Raw genomic sequence first — 14,028 nt, forward strand, 5'->3', positions numbered from 1 at the left:
TCCAGTTGCAAAATTGTCAGAAAATTCCCCATTTTGCAAGGTGGCTTGCAAAGAGAATGAAGCAGGCGCGGGAGCTTCTTCCAAAAGCTGAGGGCCTGCTTCCTCTTCCTTCCTTGGCTGTTGGAAGAGCGCTGCACCCATTTCATTCTCTTTGATAACCACCATGCTTGCCGCAGCGCAAGGCGAGCGCTGCTGGGGAGAAATCAGCAGGAGGGGGAGAAGAAAACAAACTTCTGCTAGGGATGCCTTCTCCCTCTCCCCCTGATTTCTCTTTGGCAACCCTCGCCTCACGTGGCAAGTGATGTTTGTGTGTGTGTGTGTGTGTGTGTGTGTAAAGGGGGCTGGCTGGGACTGATCAGCTGAGAGGCTGGCAAAGACGCCTTGGTTTCCCCACTGCTGCGGTTCTTGGAGGAAGAATGCAGGGATGCTAGCTGGCATTCGCTTCCCTTACTGTTCACCGCCACCACCACTGCAGGACGGAGCATTGCCGCCCCCTCCCTACTGGTTTCAGCCCAGGTGCCACCTGCCCTGCTTAGCTGGCTGGGTGGTTGGGAAAGTGGCGAGGGAGTGAGCGGCAATGAGTAGTAAGGGAAATGAGTGCCAGCAGCACCCCTGCCTTCTTCCTTCGAGAAGAAGTGGAGAAACCAAGGCTTCTTTGCCAACCTCTCAGCTGATCGGTCCCAGCCAGCCCGTTACACACACACACACACACCATTTGTTGCTGCATGAGGCAAGTGTTGCCAAGGTGTCCTGCTACCGGGGGGCGAAGGAGTGGTGATGGCGAGGACGGACGGGCCCAAGCTTCCCTCCCCCTGCCCAAGCAGGCTTCTTGCACAGCTCCAGCCCGCAGCTCTGATGAGGATCCATGGTCCAGAGTGCTGCTACTTCCAGCTGGGATATATTCTGCCAGGCCCTTGGTGGCATCTTTATGTGGGTAGCTCGCCTCCCTGCCAGCAGCTCCTCTGCCAGCATCCCAGCTGGAAGCGGAAGCGCAACAGTTGCTGTTGGGAAAGGGACGAAGAGGTGGCAGTCACCTGTTCTCTCCACCACCACCCCTTCACCCCTGGTAACTGTGACTGTTGTCCTGCTGCTTCCAGCCAGGTCCCTGGAGGAGCTGCTGATGGGGAGCCAAGCTACCTGCATAAAGATGCTGCTGAGGGTCTGGCAGAATATATTCCGGCTGGAAGCAGCAGCTCTCTGGACCGTGGATCCTCATCAGACCTGTGGGCTGGAGCTATGCAAGAAGCCCACTTGGGTGGGGAGGAGGGGAAACCCTTGCCCATCCTTGCCACCACCGCCCCCTGCAGCTGTCACAGTGCCGCTTCTGGCTGGTGTGGAAGTGGCTGCAGGGGCCAGCTGGCCACTCCTGCCCTTCCACTTCTGGCTGCTGCTGCCGCTGCTTTTCTGGAGCGCCTGAGCCAGCCAGGCACTTCGGACTGCAGATGAGTCATGGGCTGGAGAGCTGGGACCACGCAAGAAGCCCACTCGGGTGGGGAGGGAGGGAAACCCCGTCCACAGCTCTGCTAAGAATCGATAGCTGAGAGCCCCTCTCCACATCTTTCGGCACGCATGGCCGTTGCTCTTCCTGTTGCTGTTTTTTGCGGGTGCGTGCGCACCAGGAACCAGATCTCCAAATGGCCGACACACATGTGCAGCCCTGGAAACAAAAAGATCATTTTCCTAGCGTGCGCATGCCCACCGGGTGGCTGATCTTTTGCCTTCTGGCACACCAATGCACGTGAAGATCAGCTGACTGCTGCACCCAAACCCAGAAGAGCAACTGGTGATGGCTCCACGTGCCAGGAGAAATGGCTCTGTGTGCCACTTCTGGCACGTTTGCCATAGGTTTGCCCTCATGGTTATAGTAGAACTGTTATAGAAAACCAGCTGCAAAAGATAACCAGAATTGTATTATCTAGTGACCTTTTCACAAGGACATTTACATATTTGTGCAGGCCCCACTATTTCTGAAGAAGGGGGTAAATATCTTGCTTTCTGATGTATGGTGGCTAGAGTTAGGGCCAGGTCTCACTTTCTATACTTACAGTGCAGTCATTCTTCCCTTTTCTGGAATAGATTCAACCCTGTGTGTTTCTTTTCCCCACCTGGCTCAGTTTCCTCCCTTTGTCTTTTTGGAAATGTTTTTATTTTCATATCAGGAAGCAGGTTTCATTTCTCATGTAACCTGCTAAGCAACATAATTCCAATGACGTCATCTTATTAAGACCTTTCAGTTGATTAGCTGTACCTATGATTCTGAGAATAAATTTGATTTCAGATGTTTTTTTAAAAGAGGTGGGGGGTTTGCTTTCTTTGCTATGATAGGAAAGCTGAAACTGAATCCTTCTTACCTCGGAGATATTCATAATTTGCTAGTAATTTTGAAGTAAGCCGTTTCTCTCAATCTTCCTTTCTTCTCCTTTTCCCCTTTTCAGCTCCCCTCCCCTCCTTTTTAACTTTAATTGGCAATCTCTTCCTGGAAGAACTTGAATGTATTTTGTAAAGTAACATATATCCCTATAAAACAGCAAACATTTATTGTGTTGCATGACTGACACCTGCTACAGACTTGAAGTCTACTTTAGCCAGTTCAATTTTCATTAATTGGATTATTGGAGCTATTCTCATTCCAGTTAGGCTCTTTAAATTCCTTTGACTAGAATTGTTAATTACATGAGAATTCTTCAAAATGTAGGTGCACCAGAGATCTGTGGATGCTTTCACAATTTGTCAATCCATTTGCAAGAAGGGGAGTAAGAGTAGATGCCTTAATTGTTTAAGTTTCAAAGATTGTCATTTAGTATGCCACATGATTTTGAAGGAAGCAGATGGTAAAAGTCTGAGTGTTGGTTTAACAAAATGTAGGAAAGAAAAGATTACTGTACTATTTTAAACTAAGGTGAAAATTTGCAAAATCGTGATTTAGCTAAGGAATAGCGCAGATGTGGTGATTTCTTAGGGCCATGATGATGAACCTATGGTATGTGTAGGGCCATTTTTTGCCCTCTCCAGCCTTCAGAGGCTTTCCTGAAGCCATTTCCAGCTTCCGGAGGGCCTCCGGGAGGCTGGGGGAGGCCGTTTCTACTTCAGGAGATGGTGGTTGTGAGCCTTGGGGCTCCCGGGCAGCCGATGTGCACAGGGCGCTGGGCTTGCTCCAGTTGCAAAATTGTCAAAAAATTCCCCATTTTGCAAGGCAGCTCCCAAAGAGAATGAAGCGGGCGCAGGCGCTTCTTCCAAAAGCCGAGGACCTGCCTCCTCTTCCTTCGTCGGCTGTTGGAAGAGCGCTGCGCCTGTTTCATTCTTTTTGAGAGCTACCATGCTTGCCGCAGCGCGAGGCAAGCGCTACTGGGGAGAAATCAGCAGGAGGGGGAGAAGAAAACAAACTTCTGCTAGGGATGCCTTCTCCCTCTCCCCCTGATTTCTCCTTGGCAACGCTTGCCTCACGCGTCAGCACATGGTGTGTGTGTATGTGTGTGTGTGTGTGTAACGGGGACTGGCTGGGACTGATCAGCTGAGAGGCTGGCAAAGAAGCCTTGGTTTCCCCACCGTCGCAACTCTCGGAGGAAGAAGGCCACAGGTGGCATGCAGAGCCCTCTCTGCGGGCACGTGAGCTGTCACCCCAGCTCAGTTCTGCCATGCATGTGCACCAACTGATTTTCGGGTCTCTGCCGCACATGTCCGGGGGCGGGGCAGGGTGCATGCAGAAACATGCACATGTGCGGGGGTGGGTGAACCATGTACACATGTGCAGGGTCATGTGCACACGGGCAAGATGCACATGGGGCGCACACGCATGGGTGTGTGTGCACATGCATTGCATTATGGGCTTATGGCGTGCTTTCGGCACTCGGTGCCAAAAAGGTTAGCCAACACTGTCTTAGAGTCTTTTCTGAGTTGAAATAGTTGGGAAGTATTACTAGGTTGGAAGTGCGAGGTGACTAATGGAATGAAGAGGAAAGATGGTTGAAATGTGCTCTTATTTGGATGAAACAGAAATCTGCCACTATCTTCACCTGGATTTAAATGGGTCTCTCTGCAGAATTATAATTCAGATGTTTTATTCCCCTCCCCCTGAAACTGAGGCTTTATTTCTGCTACATGTCCAGAAAATGCTTTGATCAGACAAAAAACATTGTGGGAAGAGCTAAGGTGTGCAGGTATCACCTCATTGGTCCATGTTTCTGGTTTCTCCCTCATTCGCACTGGAATAGCACTCACATTACTTGCAGTACATAAGATTTTAAAAGCTGATGTGTTTTAGAGAGCCCATGGAAAATATGTTATTAGTTAATTATTGCTTAATGTTGTTTTTATAAGTTTTAATATTATAGTATGGCTGTATTATTGTATTTATTTCATATTGTTGATTACCATTTGTCTCAGAGTCTGATGGGTGTAAATAAAATAAATCTTAGAGGAATACCAAAGGGGGCAGTTTGAAAGGCACATTAAATCATTTGGCTATCTTAATTGGAAATGGCCTCCTTATGACATGGGGCTTCTTACTCATGATTTCATGTTTAGGTCCTTCCACCAAATTCAATCCATGGGCAGCCTCTTAGCCACACTTATTGGTATCAGATTGAGAATGAGTGCTAGTTAATTCAGCTTTAGGGCTTATTACAGGGAGTAGCAAATTACTGCCTATAAGATTGATTTGGCAGTTTTGAAAATTTGGGCTTTTTGAAGACCCTTTTTATTCTTTTGGCCTCCAATTTTGCCATTTTAGTTGTTCTCAAGTGATTTAAAAGGGCAGAATGGGTGACTTAACCTGACAGCTTAAGGCACCCACTTTACCTTTAAAGCTCCGCTTTCCAAAAAAAGGAGGGGGGGAGAGAATGAGCCAGACATTTCTCCATCATGATGTTATCGGCTACTCTTTCTGTGATCCTAAGCAGGTGTTAAAAGCACATAGAATATTTGGACCAAAAAAGGATGTCCATACCATTATTAGTGTAGCAGGCAAACAGTGAATTTCAGAGTATGGTGGGCTAAGTCTAACATATCCAGCTGAATATATATTTCACTTAAAACCCTTTCTCCCTGCTTTTCATGTGACAAACAAAACCTGAAATTTAGCCAACAAAGATTAAACGTCAAAGAAAAAGTCCATGAACTCTCTTAACATTATGAAATCCTTCCTTCCTTCCTTCCTTCCTTCCCTCCCTCCCTCCCTCCCTCCCTCCCTCCCTCTTGGTGTGAAGAATCAATATAATGTTGGCAAGCACATTTGTGATTCAGTTTTTAAAGGTGCAAGCTATGAGATCTGTTTTTCAGTGTATGGATAAGTTAGTATATTATCCCCTTGCCCCTGACCAAGCTATGTGTAGGGTGTGTGTGTGTTACTAATTAATAAAAGCCTTAAATACATTGTAAGCATAGATATAAAAATACGAACCACCAATTCTTACAGAAAAAAATTAACTAAAATACTATGGAGAAACCTGTTGCCAAATGATCCTGGAGTTGGTAAGAAAATGGTTACATTATTTTTTGCTTGTATGCTACAAATCATTTTATATGGGTAAAAATGGAAATATATTGTTTGTTTGAAAAGTTGATTTAGTGTAATGATAACAATTCTACATAGGTTGCATTGGATATTTATTGTAATAATTTTGCCATGAGGAGTGTAATAAACAGAACCAGACCCTTCAGAGGTTGAGAGAGAGAGCCTGAAAGTTCATTTATCTAGATCTTACCTGACAGAGAGATGTAAATGTTGCATATATTATACAAGGCACAATGTAATATATACAAGGCAGGTCTCATCAAAGTGCTACTAATTTGTATATTACATAATATACAAGGCAGGTCTCATCAAAGTGCTACTAATTTTCATAGAAATATCTGTTTGCATGTTTGACAGGAGATGTACTCTCAGGTCTTTAGCAATCTGTAGTTTCCTTTTTAGCCCAAAAGTTGAAGAAAACTTCATGCTCTAGAATACCAAATTAGAAGCCAAGTTTTTAAAAACTAGCCTTGCCAAACTTGATGTCAATTTCTCTATTGATGAAGAATTTTTCTACTTTTTCTCTCTCTAGATCTTCATTGACTTGTCCTCATTGCCGGAAACAGAGCAATACTTTTGATCCTTTTCTATGTATCTCATTGCCCATCCCCTTGCGTCAAACCAGGTATGTTTGGTGACAGGTCATATTTCCGCTCCTGTGTTCTCACTAGAATGTACAGTATGAATTCCACTTCCCTTAATATTGCATACATTCATTTACATATTTTATCATCTCATTCATTTACATATTTTATCATCTCTCACTAATCTTTCTTTTTGATCTTTTTTTAAAATAAAAAAGTGATATTTAAAATCATATTTTAAGAATCACTATTCTTGAAATGTATATTTCCAGACATATTTTCTCTTGAGATATGCATTTTAAATATTTCAAATTTTAATGCATAGTACTTGTGCAGTAAGCTGATAAAGGCAGACATTCCCATCTTTCTATTTTCAGTATGTCTGCATCAACAAGTGAATTTCAGAATTTCTATTGCTTTGTTTAAAATTAAGGTTTTACACTTAGACATTTGTAATGTAAGCTTTCTTTTCTTTCTATCATACTAAAAGTCCAATTTCATTACAATCTACATTTCATGTACAAACTGTCTTGGTAAGTTTATTGCCTAAATCAGTGGTTCTCAACCTGTGGTCCAAGGAGCCCTGGGGGCTGCGAAGTCATCCCAGGGGGGGTTCATGAAGGCTTGAAGAAATGCTATGATTTAAACCTTGAGTTAAGTCTTGTGGGTCAGTGGACATGGTCCGTGGCTACAGAAGGTATTTAAAGGGGGTTTGTGGTGAAGAAAAGGTTGAGAACCACCAGCCTAAATATTATTTAGGTGAATAAGAACAAAATTTATTGTCCTTGCCCACCAAGATCTATACATTCGAAAGACTCCAAAATTCACCATTCCTGTTCTAAAAGTTCCCAAAGTCCATTGAACTGACCAATTTTTTCTAGATAGCCAGAACAGAACTCCATTTATTACAATCCTCAAATTAGGAATTACATTTTTATAACTGTATTTCTGTTTTGTTTCTGCAAGAAGAAACTTGTTTTGGGAGGATAGGCAGTATTGGGAAGTATTTTCTTTTTTTTTCTGTCCCGAAATCTCATCTTATTTCTTACAGGAGGATGAGAACTGTCTTGTTTTTTTTCAGCAACACAAGCTGAGTGAGAAATACTGTCAGAAAAGGGCCATAGGCTGGAAATTGCTACTTTTTTGGCAGCTGGTTATGCACAGCAGGGAGTCAAGGCCCTGAAACTAGCAAAAACTTTTTTTTCCCCATTGAGGGTACAGCCAAGTATTCATGAGCTCTAGGGAAGTCAGAAAGCTGGGAAATGAGAAGATGACAGCATTACAAGCATGGCTTTTAGAATTCCCAGGTCCTGCTAAAAATATAGGTTAAATCCCTACCTCTTTTTAGTTTGAATTCTCAAGATACAGGGTTATAAAAAAAATTTAGTTTTATAATGGTGTTAGTTGGACAAGAAGGGCTCATTACAAATCTGAATGCCAAAGATGAAGTGCGCTCAACCTCTTGAGAGCTGAACAGGAATAAATATGTAATGGATTGGGCTGCATATGTCTGACAGCTCTACCTTGTTCATGTTTCTTTGGAAATAAATCTCACTGTCTTCAGTATGTGCATTGCATTATCAAAACAGAGCTTTACTTTGAGAAATGGAACCTGAACTGTAGATTAAATGTATCTTTTATATATTGTTCCCATCTTCTCTCTAATATTATGTCATTTCAAGTCATCACATTGTTCTCAAGTGTTCTAAGGTTCTGACTGTACTTGATGTATGTCCTGGGGAAATGGGAAAAAGGCAACCACGAGCTCATAGGCGGTGGAGGAACAGAGTCCTATTAATTTTATGATAACCAGCTCACGCAAGCTCATGCCTTAAATAGAATGCTTACTGTAGTCCCAAAAGATGCTACCAGACTTTTCTGAATTTAGAAACACGTTGGTAGGGCTTCAGATATCTGATGTAGCAAAATCATTTCTATAGAAGCTTTCTATAGAATTAATTCCTTAGCTTTTAAGATGCATAGGATTTTTGTTCCCCTTGGAATTGATTTTTTTTTTAAAGAATTGCCTACGTAGTCTGGAATTTATTCTTTTCCAAATGCAGTCTGTTTAATGACTGTTTCTAAACAGCTTGGGGAAATTCAGTGTGTCCCTCTCTCTGCTTTATACCTTCCCTCCAACCTGCTTTCTGCTCTCTCTTTCCAGTCATTAAATCCTTAGAACTCCCTCCAGATTCTTGGTTTATCTATGCTTGCCTGGGCTTGGCAGCAAAGAGGCTAAACCAGTGTTTCTCAACCTTGGCAACTTGAAGATGTCCGGACTTCAACTCCCAGAATTCCCCAGCCAGCATTCGAGTTGAAGTCCGGACATCTTCAAGTTGCCAAGGTTGAGAAACACTGGGCTAAACAATGAGTCTGTCTCAATTGTGGGGATTCAGCCACCTGAGTCCTTTATCAATGAGCAAAAAGAAGAAGAAAATCTCCATACTTCTTTTCACATCTCTTAAAGTGCTTTCTCCAAACGCCAATTTTATGGATATGAATCTTTGAAACTCCTGTGAGTTGTACTTCTAAATAGTTAGATAGGTTTAGAATTTGTAAATGTTTCCAGGATAGCTCTCCATAGTGAAATTGGCACACTAGGTACGGACCTGAATGAGTGGTGTGGAGGCCTAGTGATGTAGACGCTCACCTCCCACTTGGAAGGTTGTGAGTTCAATCTTAAATAGCGGCAGATGTTTCTCTCCTAGGGCACAAAGAAAAAATATCTGCTGCGAACTCTGTATGATATCAGGAAGGGCCTCCAGCCAGTAAATGCTCAGTTCCATCCAGTCGCCCTGACTTTACCCCAAATAGGGACTACAGGGTTGTAAAAAGGGAGTTTATATCTGCACTTGAATATTAGAAATGAATATTGATCTAGATCTTAAGGCTTAGATCTAAAAGAGAGGGACACAGTCTGAGGTCTTCTATAAACCCAACATGTTGCTCCAAACAAACTTTAGAAGTTGTTACTAAATAATGTTTTTATATGGCAGAAGAAAAAAAAGGAATATATATTTGCTAAGTAACATTATCAATTATATTTAATGTAATTTATTTAAATACCAATGAAATGAACTAAAATTGCTTTTTGTCCTGGCTCTGTGTTGCTTCTTGGAGCATAACTCTGTGGAATATCCAGTGGATAATATTCAGGAGACCTTTTTTGATGTAATATAAGAGAGCAAATTTCTATCTTTAACAATAGTGTCATTTGTTTTTGTATTTGTTAGCTTTACATCTTACTTTTCCTTCAGGAATTGAAAACAGCATTAAAGTGTACCCTTATCTGATTTTCACTACTAGTAACAATCTTGTGAGGTGGACTGGGCCGAGAGAAGGTGACGTGCCCTCCAAAGCAACAGCTTCTCACAAGAAACAGTCTCCAGCAGATTCTTTTAACGCTTTCATATTTTTCTTAATTCATATTTGCTTTTTAATTCTATCTTTCAACTTTTAATAAAAATTATTATTAAGAAACGATCTATTGCTAATGATCACAATGGAAGAGGGAAGAGTTAAATCCACCTTTTTTATCTATTATGCCCCTGATCCAAATTCAACCCATCTGTGGTTTGAAATTAAAGAAAAAAGCAGCATACTTTCATTTCAAGCAACACATTTAAAGAGGGCATAGGAAAGCACTCACTGAATGCTGCCATGTAGAAGTTTTAGGAGAAATTCTTCACTGTGCAACCAACACCAGGTCAAATCCATGTTCTGCTCCTGTCAGGAAAAGATGAATCATAACACACATTAAGTAGAAGAAATTGCACCCCCACTCCATGTTTTAGACCTTAAGTAAGCATTCGTTTTCTTAGGCTTCTGCTAGAATTGACAGATATCTTGAAGCCGCACCTGTTTTCTAGCTTTGCATCCTAATTAACTGTAGGAACATGAGATGTTTCTTCCAGAATGCTTGCTTGCTTTCCCATTTTTGCCTCCCCCTTCTAGGTCTTCAAATTCAACTCTTTCCATTTCTTCTCAGTACAAATTTTATATCTTATGGGTGTTGAACTGAAAATAAAAGGCAGGTTGTTTGCAAATTTTGAGTGGGGTAGCCATAACATATTTGAGTGGGCGGGTGGGTTATAGGACAGTGCTGTAATGTAGCTCTTTCCAGCAATCTAGGAATCATTCTGCATATTACGCTACTGTGGATGTGGTTGTGTATTTCAGATTGCTCCTACACAATTCAAAGGCTATACTGCACATTATTTTTAATGAATAATTTTTAATATCCAAGGTGACAGATACATTCTTAAAATTGCAGAAGGTGTCATTTCTTAGTGCTTTGAAAGGATCAGGGCTCAAAATGGAGGTGTTTTCTACCAATCTGTTCATCCCTGGTCCTCCAGTAGTATGTTTGCAATACATGTGTCCCAAATCTCCATGCTCAAAATAGGTGATAAAAAATTAGGATATGATCCAATTCATGTCTTTGTTCATAAGCAATAACATATAACTAAACAAATTATGTGGCCAAGTTAAGGCAGAGGATAAATGAGTGAACAAACAAATGAATAGACAGACAGACGGACAGGCAGACTGGATGTGAGTTAACTGTGAATCAGGGGCATTCTGAGTATTCCTCCATTCTAAATTCCCTTGTGTTTCCTTTTCTTCCAGGCCTTTGAATGTCACTCTTGTCTTCCAGTCCAAAAGCCAGCGATTTGTGCGTATAGGCCTAGCTGTGCCTCTCTTCAGCACTGTGTCCAAGTTGAGGGAAATGGTGGCTGAGGAGGGCAAGATTTCGCCTGACCAGGTTAGCCAGACAATTGTCTCTCATGCTCTGTTGTTCTGGGAGAATTCTGTACCCTGTGATTTGAACATCACATTTTTTGAGGTTGATATCCTTAACTGGTCTTTTTGCAGGTAATCCTGGTTGAACTAAACCAGTCAGGGTTCCAGTGCTCCTTCTCGGATGATGAGGATCTGAACTCCATTGCAGAAGGGGACAACATTTATGCTTTCCAGGCCCCACTCTCTTTTAGAAGGGGTAGCTCCTCCCGAATCTCAGGTACATCTTACAGTGGTGGTTAAAAAAAACCACAATGCATTTCCATTATTTTGCAAATTAATAACCTCTTTTTATCTACAACAGTGGAAAGTCAAGGCTCTTACCAGATACCTAAACCCTGTTTTGATAAATTATCATGGTTGTTGGTAATGAAAATGCAGCTTTTCCAGCTTCCTTTTTTTGGCAGGAGCACATATTCAACACATACTAGTTTTCTTCTTCTTCTGTGAACTGATTAATTAGTGAATGGGATTGGACAAAGCATTGGTAGGTCATATATATCACTTTCATAAGCCACCTGTTACCCTTTAGGCTATGGTTTTGTATATTTGATCTACAACTATGCCGACAAATAGACTAATTAATACATGCCAAAGTCAAATTATGAGATTATGCTTTCTTAATGCACACTGCAGATCATAAGTAATGCTCGCCTTTGCCATAATCTGCCTGAGCCAGAAAAGAAATAATAATATAACTTCTGAAATGCAGATAGCACTATTAGGCCTCACTTACCAACAACAGTTGATACTGTTGCTAGTGACATAGTTTTAAAGTGAAAATATTTAACTGTCTTGATGAGATCAGAAGCAGACCAATAACTTTAACTGAAGACTAGATCTATCCTTTATACTCCTCTTGTACTGCCTGGCTAGCCTAGATTAGTAATAGTCCTGTCCGATAGCCAGTGGTTAAGTGGGCTTTAGGGTTATTACAGCTCTGTCACTTTAACAGCTTATTAAGATTTGTACACTGGTGATTGCATCATGAGATTATTAAGAAAAAAAGGGATTTTTTGTTCCTTGGTCAGCTTTATTGTCCACTGTGTTTGTGTGTGTGTGTGTCTTTGTGTGTGTGTTTATTTTATCCTTGAAATTTCCTAATTTAATGTAAGCTCTGTACAAGAAATGAGTGGATTCAAAGAAGCTGTTATATGAGCTAATAAACTAATGAATAGCTATTTCTGTGAAAAATTGTACAAATAAAGTATTCATCAGCCAAGAATTGCTTTTTTTTATCATCACCCTTCATCACTCTTTCTCATCCTACAACTACCTTTCCTTTAAAGGAGGTTGCACAAAATTGAATTCTAAAACCAAGAGAAACAGGAATTCATGTTTTTCCTGCTCCTATTTCTATTGCTTATGCCAGAGTTGATTTTTTGTTTCATTTTTTCGGAAGTTGTTAAGGGGTCCTCTTTTCTCCAAAAGCTATTAAAACATTATTATGTATTAAACTTTTTGTCACCCATCTTGCCATGAGGTGACTTTGGAGAGAAGATGAACTAATAAAATAAAACACAGAATAATAACCGCCTCCTGCCAATTACCTCCCTGCGACCTATAAGATCACATAGATTGGGCCTCCTCCGAATACCATCCGCCAGTCAGTGCCGACTGGCAACTACACGGAGGAGGGCCTTTTCAGTAGCAGCTCCGACCCTCTGGAACGATCTCCCCGTGGAGATTCGTACCCTCACCACCGTCCAGACCTTCCGCACAGCCCTCAAGACCTGGCTATCCCGTCAGGCCTGGGGATAAGATCACAATCTGTCCCCACCCGAATGAAGAATGAATGTTGAGTACTATTTTAACTCTTATGTATTATTTTATGTTTATTGTTTATACCCCCCTCCCTATTTTATGTAAGCCGCCCTGAGTCCCCGCGGGGAAAAGGGCGGCCTATAAATATTAATAAAATACTAAATACTAAAAATAATTCAAGTTCAGGGCCTAGAAACTTATGTCTGTCAATAGTCTCTTCCATAAAGGTAGGCCAGTGTTTTGTATGGATGACTTCCACTTTGTGAAATAATGTCGCATAAGATGTCAGCTTGATGGCACCTCTAGCACTGTTCTGAAAAGCACCTAGGACAAAAGTATTCTGCTCTGCAGGGCATTTGATAGTTGAAATTTCCCAATGTCATATTATTTATTGACATTTTAAATGTTTTTTAATTTTTTTATTGGTGTAAACCACCATGGGTTGTATGGTTTTGGTGGCATACCAGTCAATCTTTCGATCAATAAATTAATCAATCCATAGAATCTCATAGACAGAGAGATTTTGATATCAAAGTACTTTAACCGGTCAATCCCATACATACATTCTGAGGTAGTTCTGGACCTGTGATGGCTAACCTATGGCAAATGTGCCCAAAGTGGCACACAGAGCCATGTCTCCTGATACATGCGGCGTCGCCTGTCCCTCTTCTGGGTTTCTGGCATGCATGCGTATGTGACAATCATCTGGCATTCGTGCATGCACCAGTGCCGGAAACTGGAAGAACTGGTCTTCCGTTTTCCCGCATCAGCATGTGCGGTGGTCAACTGATCGTCATGCACGCCTGCGTGCTAGTAACCAGAAGACCAGTGGCCGGTGCGCGTGAGTGTGCCTGAAACCAGAAGTTCATTTTCTGGTGCGCGCATGCCTACTGGGCAGCTTCTCTTCCAGGTTGTGTCCCGGACAAACGCATGCGAAGTGTGCCCATATATGTGGGCACTCCCTTTTTGGCACTTGATGCCAAAAATGTTCTCCATCACTGTCCTAGACTATCAAAGAACCTGCTCAGCCTCAATCTTTCCTCTGTTTTTTAGAGCTTTACTATTGGAGAATTGTGACATACTGAGTGTGATACTTGTTCCATTTCTGTTTCTTTAAATATATACTGTATAGTTGCAGCAGTTTGCTGACTGCCTTTATCATCCCTCCCTGGGTTTTCACCTGTTCCTTATTACTATATACTGCTGAATGAATGAGCTAATACTTTGTAATAATATCAAAATCATCTTATGTCTGTTTTATATGCAAATTTGTAAGCTTTTTGCCTTAGAAAATATCAATCCATACTTTATTAATGAAAGTATTTTAGTCTAGCATATCTTTTTCTTCTAATTAGCCTGCACTAAATA

General features: G+C 41.6%; 1 protein-coding gene and 1 long non-coding RNA gene across 2 annotated transcripts in view; one reads left to right on the top strand and one right to left on the bottom strand.

The window, feature by feature from the left end:
• USP43 (ubiquitin specific peptidase 43) overlaps positions 1–14,028 on the top strand; it is a 118,714-nt gene that overhangs the window by 62,941 nt on the left and 41,745 nt on the right. Inside the window, exons 4-6 of the mRNA XM_014055420.2 lie at positions 6,045–6,137; positions 10,726–10,861; positions 10,972–11,116. Coding sequence (XP_013910895.2) covers positions 6,045–6,137; positions 10,726–10,861; positions 10,972–11,116 — 374 coding nt within the window. The remainder of the gene's footprint in view (positions 1–6,044; positions 6,138–10,725; positions 10,862–10,971; positions 11,117–14,028) is intronic.
• Positions 9,142–14,028, bottom strand: part of LOC148048117 (uncharacterized) — a 45,694-nt gene continuing 40,807 nt past the window's right edge. Inside the window, exon 4 of the long non-coding RNA XR_015695987.1 lies at positions 9,142–9,822. This is a non-coding gene — a long non-coding RNA (uncharacterized LOC148048117). The remainder of the gene's footprint in view (positions 9,823–14,028) is intronic.

The sequence above is a fragment of the Thamnophis sirtalis genome, unplaced genomic scaffold, assembly GCF_051295495.1.
Source record: "Thamnophis sirtalis isolate CommonGarterSnake01/CBP01778 unplaced genomic scaffold, rThaSir2_p1.2 scaffold_3, whole genome shotgun sequence".
Taxonomy (NCBI): Eukaryota; Metazoa; Chordata; class Lepidosauria; order Squamata; family Natricidae; genus Thamnophis; species Thamnophis sirtalis.